At 40.1% G+C, this 26,180-nt stretch overlaps 1 protein-coding gene across 2 annotated transcripts; it reads right to left on the bottom strand.

The window, feature by feature from the left end:
* Positions 1-19,044: 19,044 nt before the first annotated feature.
* LOC103453583 (probable phospholipid-transporting ATPase 4) lies at positions 19,045-25,367 on the bottom strand. Of its 2 annotated transcripts, none has more exons than XM_008393130.4 (11): positions 25,144-25,367; positions 22,581-24,512; positions 22,382-22,492; positions 21,793-22,069; positions 21,615-21,703; positions 21,385-21,472; positions 21,084-21,293; positions 20,814-20,939; positions 20,327-20,425; positions 20,042-20,233; positions 19,045-19,950 (listed from the first exon to the last, which is right to left on the bottom strand). In XM_008393130.4, exons 2-11 carry the CDS (start codon positions 24,395-24,397, stop codon positions 19,276-19,278), a joined length of 3,684 nt encoding a protein of 1,227 aa, XP_008391352.1. In that variant the 5' UTR covers positions 24,398-24,512; positions 25,144-25,367; the 3' UTR covers positions 19,045-19,275. The 2 variants fall into 2 exon arrangements, with proteins under 2 accessions (XP_008391352.1, XP_008391351.1); XM_008393129.4 differs by having other exon boundaries at positions 21,084-21,320.
* Positions 25,368-26,180: the final 813 nt, after the last annotated feature.

A 26,180-nucleotide genomic window follows, 5' to 3' on the forward strand; every position in this document is an offset into this window, starting at 1 on the left:
TCCCAATATAACGGAGACCTACACTTCCTCCCATAAAGTGCCTCATATGGTGCCATCTGAATACTAGCCTGGTAGTTGTTATTATAAGCAAATTCAATCAAAGATAAATGTTTATCCCAACTACCTTTGAAATCAAGTATGCAAGCTCATCCTCCAATGTCTGAATTATGCACTCTGACTGGCCATCAGTTAAAGGATGAAAAGTTATGCTAAAACTCAACTTAGTTCTCATAGTTTTATAAAGGCTACCCCAAAAGCGAGAAGTGAAACGAGGATCACGATCAGAAATGATGGATACCAGGACTCCATGCAACTTAATAATCACATCTAAAAATAATCTGGCGAGTCGCTCAAGAGTATAAGTTTTCTCAACAGCAATAAAGTGAGCAGATTTCGTCAAACGATCAACGATCACCCAAATAGAATCATGTCCCTCACGAGTCCTTGGTAAGCCTGTCACAAAATCCATGGTAATGTGCTCCCACTTCCACTCAGGAATAGGGAGTGACTGAAGTAAACCCACAGGCCGCTGATGCTCTGCCTTAACTTGTTGACAAGTCAAGCAATGAGCGACGAACTCGGCAATCTCTCTTTTCATCTTTCCCTACCAGAAACTCTCACAAAGATCTCAATACATTTTTGTACTCCCAGGGTGAACGAAAAAAAGGGAAGTATGAGCTTCCTCCATAACCTATTTTCGTAGGTTTCTAACATTCGGAACACAAAGTCAAGTCCCGAAACGAAGTACACCACTATCAGAAATGGTAAAATCGGACTGAGTACCTGATTGTACTCCATCCATGATCTAAACTAACTCTGGGTCCTCACCTTGGATTGCTTGAATCTGATCAATCAACGTAGGTTGTACAGTAAGGGTTGCGAGGAGATGATTTCCACCCTGATCAATCGGTTCAATCTCCATTCTTTTAAGATCCTCTGCTAACTGACCAACGTGAAGTGATAAAGCTGCAACACTAGTTAAGCGTTTTTTACTCAAGGCATCCACCACTACATTCGCCTTACCAGGATGATAGAGAATCTGACAATCACAATCTTTCACCAACTCTAACCAACGTCTTTGTCACAAGTTTAGTTCTCGCTGGGTGAAAATATACTTGAGGCTCTTATGATCGGTATAAATCACAAGACTCCCCATACAGATAATGTCGCCAAAGTTTTAATGCATAAACCACAGCAGCTAGTTCTAAATCATGGGTAGGATAGTTAAGTTCATGTAGTTTAAGTTGGCAAGAACCATAAGCCATAACATTACCGTGATGTATCAGAACGCAACTTAATCCTTTATGGGACGCATCAGTGTATACTACAAAACCTTCAAGACCAGATGGAAGCGTAAGAACAGGTGCAGAGACAAGCCTCTTCTTTAGCTCTTTAAAACTAGTCTCATACTCATCATCCCAAACAAAAGGAGTATCATTCCTTGTCAGCTTTGTTAAGGGAAGTGCCAACGATGAAAAACCTTCAATAAATCTACAATAATATCCAGCTAAGCCTAGAAAACTTCGAATCTCAGTCACCGTGGTAGGTCGACTCCAACAGACAACTGCCTCCACCTTGGTAGGATCCACCTGAATACCATTCCTTGAAATCACATGGCCAAGGAATCTAACACTTTCCAACCAAAACTCACATTTGCTAAACTTAGCATACAACTGATGATCTTGCATCGTCTACAAAACAAGTCTTAGATGTTCCTCATGTTCAGTTGCACACCGTGAATAAATCAGAATGTCATCGATGAACACTACCATAAATTGATCAATAAAAGGTCGGAACACCTTATTCATAAAGTCCATGAGCGTAGCAGGGGCATTAGTCAGACCAAACGGTAAAACCAAGAACTCATAATGGCCATAGCGAGTCCGAAAAGCTATCTTTGCTATATCCTCATCTCGGATCCTCAACTGATGATAACCAGTCCTTAAATCTAACTTACTAAAATATTGAGCACCTTGAAGTTGATCAAACAAGTCATCAATCATCGGTAAAAGGTACTTTTTCGAACTGTCACCTTATTAAGCTCACGATAATCAATGCACAAACACATAGATCCGTCTTTTTTCTTCACAAAAAGAACAGGAGCACCTCATGGTGAAACACTAGGGCGAATTAAACATTTATCCAACAATTCCTGTAATTGTACCTTAAGCTCCCTAAGTTCCAAAGGTGCCATTCGATACGGAGCTTTAGAGATAGGCGTGGTCCCTGACATAAGATCAATGGTAAACTCAATTTCCCTCACTGGGGCAAGCCAGGCAGCTCAACAGGAAACACATCAGGAAACTCCTTAACTACCGGGATGGCGTCAACCTCACTATTTCCTTGGTCAACGGCCATGACATGAGCTAGATAACCCTGACAACCATGTTTCATCAATCGCCTAGCCTTAGCAGCTGATATCATTACTGGTGGTGGAATAGGTTTACGATCCCCAACAAACTGAAACTGAGGTTTACCAAGTGGTCGAAAAGTTACCACTTTCTTAAAGCAATCAAAATTCGTGCAATACAAGGATAAGTAATCCATGCCTATAATGACATCTAAATCTCACATCGGAAGAATCATCAAATCCATTGTTATTTCACCCGGGCCCACACGAGCCTCACACGATCAAACTACTTGATTAACAACATAAGGTCCCGAAAAAGGTGAGGAAATAGAGTACGTCACATCCATCATCTCTATAGGTTTATCCAAAGACTTCACAAAATTATTTGATATAAATGAGTTCTCGACCCCAGGGTCAAATAATGTTTTAGCAGGGAGTGAATCAAAATGAATAATACCTGTAACTGTGTTCAGTTCCGTCTCGACCTCCAAAGTAGATAATGCACAGACTCTGCCAACTCACTGAATACCTGCCTGGGACGTCCCAACTCCACTATTATGTGCCCCATCTCGTTGAGAATTTCCATCAGACTGCCTACCACTCTACTGCCCAGTCCTCTGCTGGCCCAAGCCTGAAGGTGCTCCAGCAGGCCTACTCTATGCTGAAGATGCCACCGAACCCCCAACACTAGCAACAGATCTGCCAGCACCACCAGTGGTAATCTGGGGACAATCACGAAAGAAGTGACCAATCTTATCGCACCGGTAACAAGTCTTAGAACTGGCTCTACATGTGCCACTGTGTCGGCGTCCGCAATGAGTATAAATTCGTGGAAGTGTCTTATGTGACTGGTCATAAGATCCTCTGGAAAGGCTCTCTGAACGGCCTCTATAAGAAATCTGGTTCCCACGCCTGAATGCGCTCTGAGTACCTCCTCGGAAACGACCCTAATGACTCATCCTAGTAGAATGTTGGGAGCCTCCTCTAGAAGTAGCCTGAAAATCTCCACAAGAAGTATCATGATACCCACTATGTGATGATCCTTGAGAACCCCTAGCACTTTCAGAACCTACCAGAAAACGCATCAAATGATTGGCCCTCTGACTAGCCCTTCTTTCTCAGTTCCCCACTTTCTCATGCATCGCGGCCCTCATTAATCTCAACTGTGCATGCATGATCAATCGCCTGGGCGTAAGAAGGCAATCCCTAGACCGATAACAGATTTTTGATACTAAGCTTGAACCCCTAATAAGTTTCTTCGTTTTCTTATCTTCAGAAAGATGCTGAGAGAAACGGTAAAGTCGAGTAAAACAGGCCACACAATCAGCAACTGTATCCGTTGAGTGAGGGTCTAGAATCCAAGTGGATACGATTCCAGACCCTCACTCAACGAAATCGCTAAGTACAATACATAACAATAACTACATGAAACCCAAGTTAGATACGATTCCAGAACATCACTCAACGGAATCGCATAATAAAAGGGATTGCGGACCATCTCTCAATGGATCCGAGTAGATATGATTCCAGACCACCACTTAACAGAATCACAGAACCAACAACCAGAATGTACAACGGTGTAAAGAAATGAGACAAGCACATGTTACTTAATTTACAAAACCTCAACAAAGGGAAATTAGGCACAATTACTAAATTTAGAACCAATCACCGAAGCGGAAGGTTAAACAATATTGAAGCAACAAATCCCCATCATAATGGTTAACAGTCATTACTAGTCCTCGCATTAATCTCAACATGCCAATCATACAAATCAAACCACATTTCCCATATACATGCCACACTCCATTTCATAAACATAAATTGATGTCGAAGTATTGGAATAACAATTCAATAGAACATATTCATAAAACCAATTCATATCCACACAGGATCATAATTATGACAACCCGATAATTACCAATATCACATATATTAAAGTCACTCACCTGGAATCCGTGTTAATGTACCCTAGCCTGATAGTCAAGGCATCATGTTCTATCACCGCCTAACAAAGCACAAGTCCACATTTAGACTTCCTTCGATAATTCACATACCCAAAAATTCTCATATGTCTCTCACAACAACATTTAATGAGGAATCGAACCGTCGTTCTAATGTAGGGTCCATGATCTTACATCATTTGCTTCGTAAAATCCAATCACTAGATTTTCACTTATAAGTCCCTAAGGTCCTAAAACAATATCTACAATAGCATAATAAAATCTTGTCTCAATTCAATGATAAGACTGTCAATTGTTAGAATAATCAAGTGGCAGACCTTATCGATAATATATACAATCAACAACATTTTCATAAATCGAATGTCACATATCGAAAAATTTGACTTTTTCCAAAAATTCTCAAATTTTACAAGAATGAAGATTTCAACAAGTAGACTAAACTTTATACTTGTGGCCGAGTCCAATTTAGCCAAGAAGGCCCTCAAATTGGCTCGCACCCAACGAAACCCTAAGGTGGGTATTCTTCAATTCGGCTTCCTTGATGTTCCAACGCCCCAACCACCAGTTGGGTCTTATTCTTGGGTCCAAGGGAAGTTGATTAAGGGTAATGGTGAATGGTGATACTCTCCGGAATGATAATCGTCGTCGAGAACCCTCGGGTTCTCCTATGGAGTTCTATATGAAATAGACCTTAAAAACCCTTGATTTTTCCATGGGATTAGAAGGAGGAAGGTAGTTGAGCAAGTTGCAAGTGAAGGAGATAAGAAAATCAGCAGGAAAATGGAGGAATTGGCCGATTGAAATTGGTTGGTGGAGCTCAAGCCTCACGGTTTCAAAAAATATGGGGGGGGGAAGATATGTGGCCGTTCCTTTTCTTTCTTTTTTTCCAAATAGTTGCTTTCATGCCCTTTTAATAAAAATCTAGCAGGTTCCCTCTTCTATTTTATTTTATTTTTTTATTTTTTTTTTTTTTGTACTAACTTAACTTAACCTTTAACCCATGATTCCCACAATATATAGCTCAAACTTCAAACATCCGTAACTATACCATTATAATTCGGACTCGCAAACGGCTTTCGCCTATGTGTTCGTGGGTTCGAGATCTATTTAAAAACACTAGTTGTAACTTCGAAATATCAACGAAACATAAAGATTGTTTATGAAACTTCCAACTTGATACTAATCAATTACTAAACTTATAATTAGTGGAATTAAAATTAACTAATAAAGATAACGAAATCGCGAAATACGAATTTAAATTATGAAATACGTAATAAATGGTGAAATTCCAAGGATGGGATTTCACAATTATAGCTTATCTTGTTTGATGGAGGTAATGTTTTGAATTTCATTGGTTAAGTCTATATAGTGATTAATGTAACTGCTCCATCTAGCTGGGGGTTTCCAACTTTAGAGCTAATCTTGCTCCCACTCCCAAACGATAGTGGGCGCAGAGGAAGTATTGCCCTTGTTTTGTATCTTCAGTAGTTTATATTGAAACTTACCTCCCTTGTAAATGCATGGAAGTGTTAGGAGAATAACTCTGAAGGTTTGGTTTCTAGGAATATTGCATGAAATGTTTTACACTTTCTGATGCATGGGGTATATTGAGTTGACAGATTTTGTGAAATTCAGGAACGAGACTAAGTGAAGTCCACTGGACCCACTTGGTTAGTGAGTGACTTTAACTTATGTGATGTGATTATTACCTTAATTTCTTATATTAATATCATTCGTGAATATAACTTGGTTTTATAATGTGATTCTATTGAAATGTGATTTTATATATTTAGCCATAGACCAATGTTTATTAAACATGATTTGGCTCGTGTACTGTTGATGATTGTGATATGTGATTTGACTTGCATATTTGAAAGGTGGTTCATTTGCATAGATGGTATGATATGATAAAATGTGAGTGACTTTAATATATGTGATATAGGTGATTTCCCTGTTTTCATAATTATTGTCCTTAGTGAATATGAGATGGTTTATGATTATGTTTCCTATAAAATGTTTAATTTTTATATTTAGCCATCGTTGTAGTTTTATGATGTGGGAATTGACGTGCATATTGGGAATATGGGTTGTTTTGTATGATTAGTATGTTGTGTATGATTACTTTTATGACAATGTGATCCTAGAATCCTATTAGAAGTATGTTGTAGCACTTATATGCTTGTGTAACATATTAGTTGGTGGCCATGAGAAGTGAATATGGTAGGTGACTATGTTGTAATTATAGAGATGATGAGGTTTAGATATACCTGATACATTCGGCAAGTACCATATCCATATGGATTCCGTTGAGTGATGGTCCAGAATCGTATCCTTGTTTGGATTCCGTTGAGTGATGGTCCAGAATCCCTTCTACTCCGCGATTCCATTGAGTGATGGTCCGGAATCGTATCCTTGTTTGGATTCCGTTGAGTGATGGTTTGAAATCGTATCACTTGACTTGTTGGCTTCTTGGATTTGATATCAGCTTCAGAAATGTAGGCTTGGCTTAACTGTGTCACTCTAGCCTTAGTTTTAATATAATTGTGAGCAATGGTTTCAAAAATCTTGTGAATTGAATTAGAAAAGCTGTTAGACGTCTGGGTGACTCCTTTAGGATTTTCTATGATTCGATTATGATTTCATAAGTATGAATTTAGAAGATATGGTTATGGTTGTTATTATTTTGGTCAAATGACTTAATTAATGTGGCTAGAGAATGGTATTGTGCTTCGTCGGTTCTTGATACGATATATGTTGTGAATTACGGTATCATGTTGCGATATAATGACTTATATAAAAGATGGAAGGAAAATCATGATTTTCGGGTGGGTTTGTTATGTAACCTTGAGTCTAGTAATTTCATGCTTGTCAAGTTCTACTGATTGACTGAGAAATGTTATGCCTTTCGGCTTAAACGGACTGTGATTTATGTCAAGTTATAACGAAGAAGACGAACTACAAATGGCTTGATCCCTAATGAGGGTACGTAGGCAGTCTAACGAGGATGTTAGATGCAGCCATAAAGTGTACGGAAAATTATCATGCATCTGGATCTTGAATTATACTTGGTACATATGATAAAGGCAGGGTATGTTGAGTTACGGGCATTTAGTGACGTCACGTGTCGATCTTGGACGTATGTCGGGATCGGGGCGTGACAACGATTATGACATCAATATTAGCAACTACTGAGAGACGCGATGTGGCAGCTGAGAGACAAAGAGAAATACTTAATCGAGAAAACGAAATGATTAGAGAAGCACTTAATCGAGAAAACGAGATGCTTAGAGAAGAAATGATGGCTCAAGAAGATCGTGACATTATGAACAAGCCTCTAGTTGGACTGTCTCCGAATTCAAAATATTTTTGGACATTGAAAAAAAAGAGACGTGGTGCGAATGAGGCGTGCAAGAGACGCGGAAACAAGTCAAGAGGGTTCTAGCTACATAGATCCTAGCAACGAAGATCCTAGCACCACATATCCTAGGTCCACAGATTTTGTATAATTTCGAATTTAATTGTAGTACTTTATTTAATTTCGTCTTTATTTTTAATACTTTATGTAATTTCTTATTTAGTTTTAGTACTTTATGTAATTTCTAGTACTTTATTTAAACACACCAAAATAAACTTAAAAACATACGAAATAAAATTACATAAACTCACCAAATAAACTTAACAAAATACACTAAATAAAATCATATCCGAAATTAAAACTAAATTTAAATAAAATTTATTATTTATTAAAAAATTAATAATATTTTAATAAATGGGCTGGGTGCCAGTGCATTTTGTAGGGGTAGAGATCGTTTATACCAGCGCATTTTTAGACTTTGTGTTAGCACATTTTTTAGGGGTGAAGAAGCATTTGGCCAATTTACTGTTCAGGGAGTCTATCAATGTTCACTAAGTGGATTAAATGGGCTGAGTGCCAGCGCATTTTTTTAGAGGTGAACTTGCTCTTAGGGGAATGAAAACCGTATCGGTAAGATATTATTTCAAGCAAATGACTTTTTGATTTCTGAGGCAAAAAGTGAATCTAAAAGTGACAAAAGCATAGGATATGACTAAGGTAATGTCTATGATATTGATAAATCCTTCATAATATATTGTGACAATTTGATAACAAAGCACATTACATTACTGTGTTCCGCAAAGCTTACCTCTTTTATTCAAAGAAAAATAATTTTCTCAATTTCTCCAAATAATTTTCCTTCAAGAGCAAGCAACTTGAGACGATAGTGGCTTAAAAGGAAAGTCGGATTCCCAAGAGAAGATAAAACCAAAACTTGCATGCGCATAAATTGGTTTTCTGTTGTTGATCAAACACACATCACCAGCTTTCCTTAAGATTGAAGTATCGATGGGTATTGCAGATACAAATCCATCGCAACTTAGCTTCACATTTAGTTGAGAACAGTGGCAGTCATTAATGATTGTTACGTTCCACGTTGCATCAATAATCTTTCCAGTTGGCCGGTGTTTAATTTTAAGATTTTTTTCTCTGGATCCCTTTATTAAACAATCCGAGTCTTTAAAATTTGATCAAACGGCTAAAGTTATTATAACTTTTAAAGTCGGTCCGTATTTTTAGCCGTTTGATCAAATTTCAAGAGTCCGGATTGTTTGATAAGGAGGATTATGTGAAAGGGATCCGAAAATCATCCCTTTCCTTTTTACCGTGCAAGGTTTACAATATCCTGCAATATATTATCAAATATGTAAAGTTGGTAAAAAAATGCAAAATGCATAAATTATATGGAATTACACCACCAATTTAACAAGGTCATGCATGCTTTAACCAAATTATATGCAATTACACTACCAATTAACAAGGTAAATACAATCATGTAGGGAAAGAATCATTAGAGATATGAATAACTATAAACCAAATCTATCTAGGATTTACACAATTACAATCAGATAATATTTATAATACTCCCCCATAAGTATGTAAATACTCAAGTAGATTCAACATCAAGTTCAACAAAGTTGAGTAGGTTGATTTGTCGGCTCTGATTTGGGAACGCACCAGCCTCAAACGAGGGAACTTGCATATAGGAATAAGTCTCACAAAACCTAGCTATGGTAAAAGCCAATATCAGACAAAAACTCATAACCTAAGGAAAAAGGTGAGTTAATGCAAAGCCAATTTAAACATCTACGGAACGTAAACAAGGGTATGACTAGCTCATGATTGAAAAAAATACATTAAAATTAAGCAAGTATACTTTGGGGTACTCCCTTGAATTTGACATAAATTCAAATAGAGCTAACAATATTACAACTCATAAAGTTTACGCATACCACACCTATATTGTTACTTCTCACACGTTCACCCTCAATTTTTAGTCGTCGGATTAAATGTATTGAAAAAGTTGAATGGTTAAACCTGAACAAGAGTACGTGTGAAGTAAAAATAAGTATGTAAATAATATTATCATTTCTTATAAGACATATCTAACCTAGGACTCTTTAAGGGATCTGCTTAGCACCAGGTCTTCTTCACGACTTCTCAAGGGGCCACTTTAGGACAAAATTGGTATCCAATAAATCTCGTTACCTAACATCTTTCGGCGTCTAGCCTCTCTCACTATTAGCATATAAAAAAATCTAGAAAGCTAGATTTTATGTTTAGGGGGTAAATTCTTGTTATAAATTTTGAAACAGATCTGGAAAATTGATGAAAGACCAAGACTATATGGTCTTGTTTGTTGCGTTAGATGGGATTGGTCTTAGGGATGAGATTGGATTTGCAGAGACTTGTAAGATAAGACTTGTAACTCATATATAAAGATAAGACAAATAATACACTTTATTGTGGATTACCATGTTTAGTCTTATTAATCTCATATTTTGACACAACAAATAATAGATTATTTTAATTGATCACAACCTATCACATTCAATCAACCAAACGGGGCCTAAAAGTAGTAGACTGGTTGTTTAGAATCGGTAAATACATTGCGGAAGATAAAGTACCCTACCCAATTATTAGACTTGAATGGAAGTTGTTGCCCAACAATGCAGTATTGGATATTGTGAAGCCAAAAATAATCACAAGGCGACACGTGGATTTTTTGGTAAAAGATGACAAAAATACCCTTGAGGCATACCAAATTCCTATGCGCAAGTAGCAGGCAATTATCCATCAACCAAGTCAAAAATGTCCAAAATAGGTATCAACTTAAAATCTAATTTATTCATATATTTCCTATTTCATTATTTAGCTAATCAATTAGCTAAATAAATATACTTATTCCATATTTCCTAAAACCCTTTTTTAAAACCATAATAATTGACCAATTAAAAGATTAATTGCCTAATTAATCCCCTATTTGCAAACAAATCATCCCAAAATCATGCTAGGTCCAGCCAATCCCATCAAAAAATAATCCATCTTATTCTCCACATTTTTCACCATTTTCCCCTTTTTAATTACCCTAATTAAACCTATTAAACCCAAAAACCCTAGCTAGGCCAGCCACCTCCTATTCCTATAAATATACTCCCATTCTCACTAAAAAGGCACTTCCAACCCTTGCTAAAATTCTCTAGAATTCTCAAACACTTTTTCTCTCTAAATTCTAACTTTGGCATTAGAGGTTCTTCGGCCAAAGCCCCCCCATTCATCGTGGGCGCGTGAGGCTCTTGGCCTTGACCTAAGGTGTTAATTGTTTTGTAAGTGCAATTTTGTCCAAGATCAGAGAGGAAGAAATTTGCATCCACAAATCTGTGCTTTCATTGAAAGTTGAGATCCATACTCGTAGAAGACTCTCGCATAAAAAGGTTTTTCTCTATTTTCTAGTCCATTTGAATATTTTTCATACGTTCTTATTATTAGAATTTTTTATTTGCAAAGGTTCCTTGATAAAATGTATAAGAAAAATATAATGGCTAGAAATTTAGAAAATTCCACAGGTGAAAATTCTAATACTCAAGAAATGGGACCACGGCGATCCACGAGGCTAAATGTAGTCATAGGCAGAGCGGTACCACCACTACAAGGTTCCACCATGGCCCAAGCCGTACCATCCAAGCTTGCACGGGTCCGAGCCCAAGCCTCGCATTCGCATGCATCACGCGCTGAGCAGCCTGCTCCCGACATGCAGCCCACTCCCGTGGTCCAGGCTGCTCCACTTTTAGCCCAGCATGCTCCCGCCGAGCAGCCCACTCTCACGGCCCAGCCTGCTTTCATGGCCCAGCCTACTCCCGCGGCCCAGTCTACTCCCGTAGCTTTCCAAGCAACCCAAGTTGGTCCAAGACTATCTTAACTATCCGGACCTACCATCGAGCCAGGTGCATTCTTACCATATTTTTTCACGGATCCGACATTTCCCAACTCAAATCTGACATTTCCCAACTCAAATCTCGCACCTGGAGTCTACCATACTTCCACTACTCAAGGAGAAACATTCATTCCAAGCTCTTCCAATCCAAATGGCGAACAACACTTGTCTCCACAAGTCATAAAATTGACGAGCGCCCTTGCACAACATACAACCTTAGTGAATCAACTTTTGCAATGCACCGAGATCTAACGTGCCCCGGACGAGGTATCCCGAAGTAGGACAAGGGCATACGAACATTTCCAGCAGCGTCCCGGCAAGCAGCCACGAGCCGAACGTTCGGGCAATGTACACTCCCGATTGGGCCCCCGAGATAGCGTATACTCCCGCCTTAGCGCGCGGAGGAGCGTGCACTCTCGACTAGGTCCACGAATGAGCATACATTCACAGTTGGGGTCACACTCCGATAGTCAACATAAGCAACCTTCTGGGAAAAGTGTTCATTCACGGCTAAGCCTGCAATGAGCATTCTCCACCTCACATCGGAGTAGGCAGCACGACAGACGGAGAGAAGCAGTCACTCAATCCAGCTCAAGTTCAACCAACAGCCTGCGAAGAACTCACTCGCCTACTAGGAATGCACCACATGCACTGCATCCGTGGCATAGACGAGCCAAACACATGGAAGAACAGCCTAGACCAGCAAGTTATGGCTGGGGGCAGCTGAGAGCTCCGCTACCCCAACAAAGGCAAATTCAGGAAGAAGTAGAAAGACTCTTGACTAAGCGATTACACGATCTCCAACGCAACAAGGTACCGATGAGGCACTACGACGGAACATGACCAACATAAGCAGGTCACCCTTCACGGACGAGATCGAGCAGGCAGAGCCTCCACGCGAGTTCAGCATGCCACATTTCACATCTTTTAAAGGGATGAAGACCCGGAGAGACATTTAAAGCACTACCGAATCACAATGATCATCTATTGAAAAAATGATGATCTCATGTGCAAGATATTCACAATCACTCTACAAGGCGAGGTGCAAGATTGGTTCTACACCCTACCGCCACAATCCATCCGAATTTTGACGAACTTTTTTTGGTTTTCACCAAAGAATATTCATCATATTGCTCGATCAAAAAGAAGTCTGACCATTTGTTCGGCGTCAAGAAGAATGCAAATGAGTCACTTCGTGACTATGTGAGGAGGTTAAAAACAAAAAAGGCAAAAATAGTCGGATGCAACAACTCGATAGCTAGAGCAGCCGTCCAAAAAGGACTTCCAGCAGACCATCCACTATTCAGAAAACTGATAATGAAAGAATATCTAACCCTGGCAGACTCTTTCGCTCTGGCAGAAAAGCATGCACTTTAGGACGAAGTTCGCCGATGCCCATTTAAGGCAAATCCAAGCGATCTTGAATATGAAGTTCCCTACTACTCTGAAGGAGATTCAAAGTCTGACTGGACGAGTAGTCGCATCTGAAGCAGAAATAAGCTCTACCATCATCCGAGAATAGCTGGGGGCCTGACTACTTGTATTTCACAGTTTAAAAGCTCTTCTCAATGCTATCAGTTGTATTCCACAGTTTAAAAGCTCTTATTGATGTTATCAGAAATTCAAAAACTAACTTTGGCGATAGTTGTTACAACCCAGAAGCTCAAGTTTTACTTTCAAACGCATGCAGTCATCCTCATGACGTACTATTATGCCCAATCTAGACGCGCAACGATAACGCAACAACTCGGCCCAAAAGACACTCCAAGGGTAGACGAACACTGGAAGGACACACTCGAAAGCAAGTTTTATCATCGTCACCCTAAAAGATTCTACATAAGAGCAACATGTACTGCCAGTTGAGTACCACATCCTGCTGTGCACCACACGGCCCTAGCCGACCTTTACTCAAATGATTCAACTCTAGAGTAGCTCAATACCGGCAGTTAAGTATCTCCTGCTGCATGTGACATGGCCCCATCTCCACAGCTCCCTTCTGCGCCTTCACGCTGAGCCTAGGTAACGCAATAGAGCGGCCCAACGATGCCCCGAAAGTAACAGAGCACACTCTAGCCGCACATGCTCCACCCAATGGAGACTTCTGTCATTTACACGTCAACGGCGCATCTAACTACAAAGATTCAAGAGCAGACGTGGTCCTTGTCACCCTAGGTGGTTCGATGCCCGAATAGGCGATCATTCTAAGTTTCAAAGCATCCAACAACGAGGTAGAGTACGAAGCCCCACTAGCAGGCCTTCGAATGACAAAAGACTTGATGGTGAAAAAGCTTTCAAATCATTTCGATTCCCAGCTAATCACCAGCCAGACTACTGGGGGCAAAGGCATGATGATCATGGCAATCGACTACTTCACCAAATAGGTAGAAGCGGAGCCCATGACGATCACTATTCAGACGGATATAGAGCGCTTCATATGGAGGAACATCATTTACCGATTTGGCATCCCTTAATCCATCGTCACCGATAACGGACTACAATTTGTAGGCAAAGATTTGGCGAAGTTCTTCCAAAAATATGGCATCAAGTAGCACATGTCTATGCCAAGATATCATCAAGGCAATATGTGGGCCAAAACATACACCAAGATGATCCTCGACTACCACACAAAATCCCCAACAGCAAGAAAAGAAAATGGCCACACGAACTCCCTGGATGTTTATGGGCATATCGCACCACAAAAGACGAGCAACAGAAAGGAGATGGCCACAATCAGGTAGAGGAGAAGTGCGAACAGACTATCACCCGCATCGCAGCCTACCAGCAGCAATTCTTTTCCAACTACAACAAAAGGGCTAATATCCGACAATTCCAACCCGAAGATCTAGTCCTAAGAGAAGCCTTCATCACTGCCCACAGAGAAGGCTCCAAAAAGATGGATTCTATCTGGGAAGGTCCGTACAAGATCAGCAGAGTAGGCGGCAAGAGTAATTACACCCTCGAAAAACAGTGGAGCGCCTACAATCTAAAGAAGTACCATGTGTGACCTCCCGCTACATCAAAGCCCGAAGACTCAAGAAGCTCGACGGGCACTACCTCATAAGCCGAAGACTATCCAGTTGTTATGCAGTTCCTACCTTACAGCTAAGTTCTCGTTCGTTTCACTCATTTTTCAATGAGGAATTCAAAAGTAATCACAACTTAGCTCGGTTGTATGCTTACAACAACTTATCACTCATGCACTTCAAAAGAAGGCTACGCCCTTCTTAAGGACTAATCACAGGAATTGCACCCCCCTGAGAGACCAACCATGCTCTCCAGTACGAGAGGGTAAACTAATTACTCTCCAATGCGAGAGGGTAAACCAATTCCCCGACACCCACATGGGTCAGCTCTCCAAGACGGGAGGATAAATTTTACACTCTGAATATCCAGACGTGGATGAGCCTGGCTGCCCTAGTATAACTAGATGCACGATGGCTTGCGTCGGGATTCCTAGAATTAGCCACAATGGTCTTTTTCAAAGCTTAGCTAACTGAAGGATTTTGGATCTCTTGGCCTAATCCGCGGGGAATCGGGCCCTAGAGAGGGAGGGGGCACATTACGCAGTACGCCCTATAGACGGCTGCCCTAGAACCCTAAAGTTGCTACCGAATGCACTAAGGTAGCCTACGGATTCTGGAAAACTATCTACGGCTTGCCCTTCGAGCAGTAAAGCCGGCTAGACTTATACAACCGCACATTCTTGTGAAAGGTTAAACAAGCTAGCGCGTATATACAAAGTTTTATCCACTGCCGACATGCTACGTAGTCGATAAGCTTCATATCTGCCAAGCGCGGAACAACCTACACCAAGTCCTAAAGTGTTGTGATACTTGCTACGTAACCTACGGAATTGAAGAAAGTCAAGGTTAACAGCCTAGTGGTTATGCGGACTTGTCTGCTTCTGTAAGTAAGGCATCCGGATGCCAACCCTATGGCTAACAACTTTGCAAAGTTCTACGCCAACACCTACAGCTGCATAGGCTATGCGAGCTTGTCTACTTATAAAAAAGTAGCATGCCTGCCACTGGTCTATCAAGTCAAAGGTTAGGGCATGAACAAAAAAGCAAAGATGAAGAAAAGCAAAGGAAAACATGTTTATAAACAACTAGCAAATGCCGAAGGAGTTCGAGCAAAACAAGAGCTACAGAAAAACAAAGAAAATCCTAAAGGCTACGTAGAATACTACACTACAGCAGCTTGGACATCCCACGACTACTTGATCGCCACACCTTCAACAGCCGTAACGCTCTTAGCAGCAGCATCATCCGGTGCTTCACCCTCGGCTGCCCCAACTTGGGCACTAACTTCTCCAACTACTTCACCAATGGAAGCCTCAAAAGTAAAAGCAAGCAAGTCTCCCGGAGAAATAGAGAAGGTCTTGAAACCTCAAGCCCATCCTTCTCACCCTTCAGCTGCTCATTCTTCTCAAGCAGACTAACACATACGCGATGCAGCTCATCCACTCCCTTCTTAGCATAAGCAGTAATCAATTTTTCATCATTTACATAAGCAGCAAAACGAAGCTCAGAAAATGCAAACTCAAGATCTTGAATCTGAGGTATTGTAACATTCAATCTCCTTCTCTGTACTTTCATACTTAACTTGGATCGCGTCAAGCCTAATCTTCAAGTCAACGATCTCGTGGCGAGCGGTCTCAAGCTGCAAAGAAGTATGGGCATAAATATTAGACCCCTTCAAAGCAACAAGCTCAGAATCCAACATCTTGATCTCCTCGGCTGAGGAATAAGCTTCAGCTGCCATAATCTTCTCCACCTTCTTGACAGCCTTGCTATATATGCATCATAGCAAGCAGAGCAATCCTTCTATATTGGGTTGTATGTTTCGCAAAGAAACTTGGGCAAACAACCTTTCTACCATTATCAACAAACTTGGCACAAGCGTCCATAACTTCAAATAGATCTAGTTTTAAAAGCACACAAATCTCAGCAGCTTCCCCAGAAGCAGGCTTAGTGGATTTCTCTCAGCAGCAAAGGGAGTGGGTCTTAGAGCCACTTTAGTAGTAGAGTCCACCTTATCGCTATTCATAGTAGCAAGTCTTTCCAAAGGTGAACCAGACTTAGCTCCCAACAAACATCTTGGTACAGACTTCGACACTGAGGGCATGACAGGACCTTTACGCTGAGCAATCCTATTAGCAATCGTACTAGCCATTCTCGACATGGCAGGCGCCACAGGCTCAGATTTAGCAACCTCATTTTTTCTTCCCATTGGAAGAAGTTATGCCAATCACAGGCCCCTCGACAACAGACAGATCATCATGAGCAGCGGAGGAAGTCTTCAATTTTTTCTCAACCGATATCTCTTGAGTAGGCGAGGAAGATCTCTTCTTTGCACCTTTATTCATAGTAAGCTCCACGACAACAATCAGATGAGCTAATGCATCCGCCTTGATCCTCTTTACCTCCTTTTTAGGAGCAGCCCACCTTACTTCCGACGAAGAGAACTAAGCAGCCAACGCCATTCACGGTACTAATCAGAGGAGATCAACCCAGCATTCTAGCAGGCAAGGAACCTGCATGCCCAGTATTCCAGCAACCTATGAGGCCCACGACCTTCTCATGTCTTTCAGTCACCAGCCTGGCCCTAGTAAGTTCCAAGAGCCCAAAGGATATGAGCCATGTGGCTCGCCTAGCACTGTGCCCCAGCACCATAATCCGCAGCCCCGACTGCACAAGTTGCCTTTGGCTTTAGCCAAGCCAAACAGCCCAAGCAATGGCCTTTACCACGACGCCTTATCGGCCCATGCCAAGCCAACTCCTGGCCCCTGCCAGCCGACGTGCCGCACCACCCCGACGGTTGCCCCACAATAACACTATACAAGAAAAAGACAAAAAAAAATTAAATTTTTCTTACATCGGTGCGGCACGGAGAAGACGAAGAAATCAACGAAATATTGTCCTTTGCACGGACAAGATGTAGAAGATTGCTAGAGGAGGGGGAACAAATATCCTCTAAGCTCTCTCTCTCTTGTAGGTTAGAATAAATCGCTCTCCAAAGTTGATTTAATAACCCACTTAAGGTGGACTTAAATAGGCATTGAGAGAAATTTATTTCCCTTTCCTAGAAGGACCTAATTTCCTATTAAAGAGATAATCTACATCAAAATAGGAAGCAGTCTCACGTTTCCTAAAGCAAGATGATCTCTACACCTGCTGCCCTTTCCTACGAGCAGCCCAACAGGTGTGGGGGCATTTGTGGAACCAAAAATAATCACAAGGCGACACATGGATTTTTGGGTAAAAGATGACAAAAATACCCTTGAGGCATACCAGGATTCCTATGCGCAAGCAGCAGGCAATTATCCATCAACCAAGTAAAAAATGTCCAAAATAGGTATCAACTTAAAATCTAATTTATTCATATATTTCCTATTTCATTATTTAGCTAATCAATTAGCTAAATAAATATACTTATTCCATATTTCCTAAAACCCTTTTTTAAAACCATAATAATTGACCAATTAAAAGATTAATTGCCTAATTAATCCCCTAATTGGCAAACAAATCACCCCAAAATCATGCTAGGGTCCGGCCAATCCCATCAGAAAATAATACATCTTATTCTCCACCTTTTCCACCATTTTCCATTTTTAATTACCCTAATTAAACCTATTAAACCCAAAAACCCTAGCTAGGTCGGCCACCTCCTATTCCTATAAATATACTCCCATTCTCACTAAAAAGGCACTTCCAACTTTTGCTAAAATTCTCTAGAATTCTCAAACATTTTTTCTCTCTAAATTCTAACTTTGGCATCGAGGTTCTTCGGCCAAAGCCCCCTATTCATTGTGGACGCGTGAGGCTCTTGGCCTTGACCTAAGGTGTTAATTATTTTGTAGGTGCAATTTTGTCCAAGATCAAGGAGGAAGAAATTTGCATCCACAGATATTTCGGTTTCGGAAGTGGTTTCCGGTTTTTTTGTGTTTCTTTTCTTGCACTCTTTTCTTCTGTTTTTTTTTTTTTTTTCATTGTTGAAACTTTTTTTGACAAACAATAAAGTTAGGGTGTTAAATTGCTAGTTATTAGAGGAAGGGGATTGGTAGAGATCGAACACACACTAAAGTGCATAAGTATGTTTGCTTTCCGTCACTACAGTAAAACGTCATTTGTGTAGTCATTATTGGATTGAATATATATCAAAGAAAAATCAACGCACAGAAACAGTTTATGAGTGCAAATGAAGACGAGAATGAGAATTTGTTGAGATTTTCACCCCTAGCTTATTTGGTTTGGGTAAACCCTTGATCCGTTGTGTTTTAAAAAGGAGTCGTTCCTCTTTGCAAACAATCAAAGTTTGTCATGCGTTCAAAATGTTTTCCTTTTGCGATCTTGGAAAGTCATTTTTGTATGCATGTCAGATTGTGATTTGCAGATAAAGAGGAACAACTCGAGTTAAGCGGGTTCTAGGGCAAAGAACTGCATTAGGCAAATGACATCTATCTTCACTCACTTTAAACCTTACAAGATATTGTACAATATAACGGCTCCAAGAGCTTTTTCTATAAAGAATGGGACTTTTAACCAACCCCACATAAGTGGATCAAAGCAACACCAAGACAAAGAATTACAAGGGGCCAACAACATAAAACTGAAATCGCCCACAAACCCTAAAAAATCAAAGATTTCAAAACTGTAAAAATCATGGAACGCGGTCACGATGGTGACATCCCTCCTTGCGTACTTACAGGAGTATGATGCTTCTTATGTAGCTTCCCTCTCAAGTGTCTGATCTTGGCATCCACTCTCGCCGTGAACCCTATCTTGGTTTCTTGTCTTGCTTTCGACGCCTCCCTCTTCCACATGCGCTGATCCTCGACATCCTTCTTGTAGTATTTGATTTCTTGGATGATATGATGGTCCATTGGATTGAAACTTCTTTGGAAGGCTAAGTGGACAATGTAAGGGAGATTACAAGCGATTGTTACTAAGAGGGTGGCTGACCAAAATAATGGGGCAGGACCGAGAGCTTCGACTAGAATTTGGTAGGCATTTTTACTCCAAGTTGGAGTCAGCATGCCGTAAATTAAGAGAAATAGGTACCACATTGCAATACTTCCCCACACAAAGAGATGCTGAATCCACGTAAAGTGGCTCATTGTGAGAGCAATCTGGCAGTTCACAGCCCACACGATGCAACTGAACATAGTGGTACCCATAGCAGCCATATCAGCCGTCTGGCCATTAGCACGGAAGGCCTGGTCGTAGAAGATGATAATGTTGAGGAAGTAGATTATGAGAGAGCAGTAGACACCATTGCCCATCCACCCCAGTATCCTGTACCAATCGAAGAACAGATTTCTAGGTCCTTGTTGGTACAATGCTGGGAACTGCAAAACACAAAAAAGTTTTAAATGACACTGCAGGGCTATCACAAAACATGGTTTATGTATTTATAAGGGCAGTGTTAGCAAGACTAACCTGTAAGCAGACCTCGGACGAAACATCTTGTTCAAAAACTCCAAGTGAAATGACAGGCAATGAGGTTAGAATGACATTGAATGATAACATGTACCAGTCATCATATATTGATTGCCCAGAGAAACCCGTGAATGCCTCGAAGTAGAAGAGGGTGAGACCAAATGCAATATTTTTGTAGAAGAAATAGCAGACCTGAATACAAAAACATCCCCATTAATAGGTAGAAGGTTTAAAAAATAATAAAAAATTAAAAAAAAAAACACCACATGCATTTAAAGATATTACCATCTGAGCAATCCTCTTATAGCACCAATGGCCGTGGACTACCAAAAGTCTCTCCAAATACCGAAACTGGGAAATAGCAAAGTCACTAGCCATCACAGCCTGCAGGCAATTACCAAGTATTGTGAGACTTAAAAGTCAAAAAAGAACATGTGCCGAATTAATAAGACACTTAAGAAATTTGAGGTCTGGAACTTTGGAGTGATGATTATGCCCCTGAATGTGCATGCAACCATTTTTAACGGATAATCAACAGGCATACCTCACATCAAGGACTAATTTAAAGCACTCAAAAAATTTAGGAGGCAAAGTGAGTCATCTCGAAATTCAAAGACCAATGTGAAACACAGGTCAAATTTAAGAGACATCATCGTATCGAAAATTGAAATTGATAATGTGTATGCTACTATGCATATCGAAACTTGAAAGAGACAAAACTGTTGCAAGCAAAAAACATTATAAGAAAGAGTCAGTAGGAAAAGATACCAACCTGCATACCTTCGACCCCACTGATTCCAACACCAATATCAGCTTCTTGAATCATTCCAACATCATTTGCACCATCGCCAATTGCTAACGTCGTTTTTCCAGTTCCTTGTTTGACTAACCTTGTTACCTAGTGTAAGAAAAAATTGAGTATATAAGGAAACAGCATGGCTATACCCACATTCATAAGGATATCTCAGTCATTTGACAATTCAAATGGAAAATCAAATTTAACCGGAAATAGAATAATTGCAAAAAAGGTATAAAAACTTACCAATGCCTTCTGCTTGGGAGAGACACGGCAGCATATGACTGATGCACAGTCAACAGCTAATCCCAAGAATAGATGCTTCATATCATCCTCCAAAGCATAGGTTAAAGTTTTTCCATCAATAATTAATGCAAATGCCGCATGTGGATCTTTTTCCAACTTGATCATTTGTGAGGCATTGGTGATTTGATTCAAAATGTTATCTTTCACCGCCTGCTCATTAGTGAAAAGACACAAAGTCTAACATTATATAAATTAATCTCCTGAAATAAATCCATGTTCGTTTTCTCAATGAAATATATACCTCTTTGCTATCTTGTCCCAACGTGTCTAAATTTGTGGTTGATATACAAATCTGCTTCATGCCCTGTCGGAGCAAACTACATGCAAATCTGAACAGGAAAAAAACCCCAAAGAACAGAAGAGATATCATTACATTTATCTAGAGGAGCTTCACAACAGTTACAATGAGTAATAGTTCCTCCTAAGATTAAGAAAACAAAGTGCTTTCGGCTTAATTGGTTAGAGACAAACCCTATGTTGATTGCAGTTTCCATCTTGTCCCCCGTCAAAACCCAGATCTTGAGACCAGCTTGTGCGAGATTGTCTATGCACTGGGGCACCTAAAGAAAAGAAAATGAAAAAAGAAACTAAGTAGCAGCAGATCAGTAAGCCAATATCAAATTATGTCTAGAACCAACAATTTATGTACCCCTTTTTGCAATTTGTCCTCTACAGCTGTAGCACCAACAAGGATCAAGTCTCTTTCCATCTTATCTGCTAGTCGCTCAAGCATTCCATCCCTATCAGCCCCAATTGATGTTTTTGCTTTCTGAAACTCATTACTCCAAGCAGAGTACTCGGACTCCTCAAGCTTTCTATAAGCAAGTGCCAATGTACGCAACCCAGCTTCTCCATATTCATTCAAATGCTTAGTAGTAGCTTCCTCATACATTCTTCCATTCTTTGAAAGTCGATCGAAAATTATGCTGCATAAGCCAAGTAAAGGTATGATGAGAGAGAGAGAGAGAGAGAGAGAGGAGAAGGAGAGACGAGATGAAATAAGAATCAAACAACTGCTTAAAGCATCAAACAGTTCACTTAGTTAATTATAGTTAATTATATTTGGCCTGAACGAAACCCCAATTAAACATTTAAAACTAAACAACAAATGAAAGCTGACTGAAGACGCTGCATGATGCTCAAGTTGAAGCGCATATGAATTCTGACTGAAGACAGCAGCCGCACTACATTATGTTATCAATTGCCCAAAAGAATTAAAGAAAAGTTGTGAGCCTAACCTGTCAGCACCTTTGCACATCAGTAAAAGCTGTCCATCTTCATCTCGCACAATTACAGACATACGCTTCCTTTTGCTAGTGAATTCCAATAGATTTAAGATTTTGTACTCCCTGTAAGTTTCCCAAGAAACAACAAAGATGTTAAGGCAAAAGTAGAAACTTAAATGCAATGCTGTAGTAATATAAATCATTCACTCACCTTTCCACTGGTCGTCCTGAATGATGATACCTTTCGAGGACAAACACACCTGATTGACTTCTTTTACAAAACTCAAATCCTAACTCTCTTGCTGCAACAAGAAAAGCTGCTTCATCCGGTGACTCGGCTTCATATGTATAACTGCCAGTCTCTTCATTTACCTCTGGAATTGCAGTGTGGCAAACTGCTAATATCCGTAAAAATAATGAAATCACATCAGGGCTGGACTCATTCAACCAATTTCCTCCCATGAGGCGGCTGTCCTCAAAGCTAAACCCCTTTATGGCAGGTTTCCGATCCTTATCTTCATTGGACGTAACAACAGTCTCTAGCTCAATTTCCGATCCTATTCCATTCTCCCATGATACATGCGCATTATGTTTTCGCATGGGAAAATTGGCAAGCTCATCATCACGGTCTTCAAGGTCACTAGCCATCTGTTTTGCTGCTGCAAGTTCAACTTCACTGGAACGAACGCCATAGGCAGTACCAGCAATGGAACACTTCAGAAAGTCCATCTGGTTGCAGGTTAATGTGCCAGTTTTATCAGAGAGGATCGTGTCTACCTGGCCTAACTCCTCATTCAAATTTGATGTCCGTGCTTCAGCAGGCTTCCCAGTCTCTTCATCATACATGAGTAAGTCTTGGTTAATAAAGCTTGCTTGCAAAACCTTCACAACCTCAATTGAAACATAGAGAGAGATAGGTATTAGATATCCATAAAGGATGAGAGCGGTGACCAAATGGATAAGGCCGGACAAGGCAGGCTTTTTTGGGCTATACATATCCGTCGTATTATCAGGTCGTAAGTACCACGAGTCTGGCATGCTGAATTTTATCTTCACAGCAAAGCCTATTGAGCTGATCATTGAAATCCCTAAAAGGAGGGTGAAAAGAATATAGATAATGTGATCCATTTTCCTTTCTATTCCGCTCCTTTTTGAAGGGGACTTCGTTGAATTCTGCATGACTTTGCTATCATGACCTGTAAATATCACCACCCCATACACATAAGCTGTATTCCTGAGCTTCGAATCTCTCAAGAGTATCTGATTGGGTTCAAGAGGATACACCTGCCGATCATACTCAAGATTACCTACGAATGAGTAAAGATTGGGGTTTGGATCTTCACATTGAATTGTTGCCGTCAAATCCTTGAAAGCGCCATCATCCTCCATTGGCGAGGTTACTTCCAAACATCTCTTTACCTTCAAATTTGTTTCACCATCTAAGTTCATAGTCTCAACATAACAAATCCCATCCTCATAACTTGATGACAAAAGAAGCAAATCTGCAGGAAAGAATTGATCCTTTTCCACTTTCACAACATCTCCAACCCGAATCTTATGCCATGGCCTAAAATCAAAAACACCATCTCCTTTATGAACGATAACTTTACGTCGATTAACCTTCATATCCTGCAAGAACCTATTCCAATCTTCCATCGCTTCCTTTGCCATACTAAGACCAACAACAAATACCAGAGGAGCAATCATACTCACTGGAGAGAAAGGTGAAACAGGTGTGAGGGAAAGAATTGCAGCTAAAAGGAAATACACATTGGCAACCCGTCTGAACTGCTCAAAGAGTGCTTTGGGCAAGAACGTGATAACGTTATACTTGGTGGTTGATATATAATTTGAACGGTATTTATAAGGCTTCTTTTGATGGAAATGAGGTTGGTTGCAATATACAGTTCTTGTGAACCCAGCTCCTTGGATTGGGCGAGGCGCATCTGTCTCATCGGCTTTAGGCTTACGGCAGAATGTGTAAAGGTTGCTCTGGCGAAGCTTCGCCCTCATCTTACCTCCTGCCATTTCTATCGATCCCCGCCAAAGCCAACTATATTTGGCACATATTCATTACAAAAAGGACTCGAACCTCTGTCTTTGCTCTACGACACCCTTGTCTCCAATTTCTCCTTACAGATGCCTAATAAACACAAACCCCCTATGAAAATTAGCTCTCAGCAACTAAATTCACAAAATCCAGAACATAACATCCTTAACATATTTCAGACACCATGCAATTAATCAAACATCACGCATTAATGTTTCCAAAAAAACTAAACTCACTTCTTGAAAGAGCTCCTATTCAAAGCTACAACCAAATGCCTTACATACTAAGATTTCTAACTTTCCCAACCTTTCAGATTTGAGGAATTCACAGAGAAATTCACAGTAAAAATTAAATCATAACCATTTTCTATACCTTTCTAAACGTGAAAATTTACATGAAAATTGATAAAATAATTGATATAAGAAACCACAACAAACCCAATGATACGCTCAACTCAAAAACCAAATAATTCAAGAAATTCAACAAAAGTAATTCAAAAAAAATCAAAATCCAAGCTGAGAATCGGACAACGTCCAGCTCAAACGCTGGAACAATCATTAACAAAAGCACAGATTCCTCGTACAAAAACCTTAAAATCCTCCAAAACAAGGCAACGCATCCGTAAAAAACGAGAAAAACAACTCGACCCAGAAGAGAAAAACAAATCTTTTCCGCAAAAAGCACATTAATTCAAACAAAACACGCACAAAAACACAATGGGTACCTGCCATCAGAGGACCTGGCCCATCTTCAAGGCAAATTTAGAATACCCATTATGCAGAAAAGGGAAAGAGCGAACTTTGAGCTGCAGATCAAGGAGGAAGACAAAGTCTAGAGAGAGAGAGGGGGGGGGGAGGGAACAGAAAGAAAAGAAAGAATTGAGCTTCCCCTTTCTCTTTCTCTCTCTCTCTGCCCGTCGTGAAGTCCAAACCAATGCCAGGAATTTCCGGGCCCTCCTTTTTCTATTTATATATATATAGATATTAAATTAAATTTCTTCGGAAAAAAAAAAGATATTAGATTAAATGTGTATTTATATAATTTCAATTTTATACAATTTCCTGGGGTTTTTTGGGGGAGGGCTGGACATATAGAACTGGAACCTGGTCCGAACCGGGTCTGAACTGCGCTGTACTGAAGGATTTGTTATGTGTTGGGTTTTTTTTTTTTTTTTTCAATAGGAATCAAACCGAATTGTATTACTTAGGGGACAATATCGATTTTCATTTTCTAAATTGTTTCATGCTAAATCGTTGTTTATTATTTAATTGTATGTTTTTAATTACACATGTTAAACATCTATTGGTTGCTTAGGAGGCTAGGATGGTGTTTCATTTGTGTACTCGATGAAATTGAAGGAGTCATTTCCTCTCTGTCTCTCTGTTGAACCACAGTAAGCCAACACCCAAATCAAATTGCTCAACGACTAATGACGAACAAAAAAACACAGTATTTCACCCTCTTCCAGGCGTCTCCTCCTCCCTCCTCCACCCTTGTTCCTCGCCTCCTCCCACCTCAATCCATTGTTTGCAGTTCGAAGTTTGAACTTTGAAAGTTCAGAGGCTTGAGTTCCTCGCCCTGGCGTCCACTTCTAAGCTTCTCACAGCCTCAAAATTACAAATTGTAAGCCTAATGGATCGATATTGAGGTTCTTGCGCTAGCTTTATATTTTGAGGTTAAAATTTTTTTGAATGCAATTGTAAATTTGTAATGCTTAATTAATGAGATCTTTTTTTTTTACTTGAAATTTCTAGTATTCGA

This window comes from Malus domestica, chromosome 09 (genome assembly GCF_042453785.1).
Source record: "Malus domestica chromosome 09, GDT2T_hap1".
In the NCBI taxonomy this organism is placed as follows: domain Eukaryota; kingdom Viridiplantae; phylum Streptophyta; class Magnoliopsida; order Rosales; family Rosaceae; genus Malus; species Malus domestica.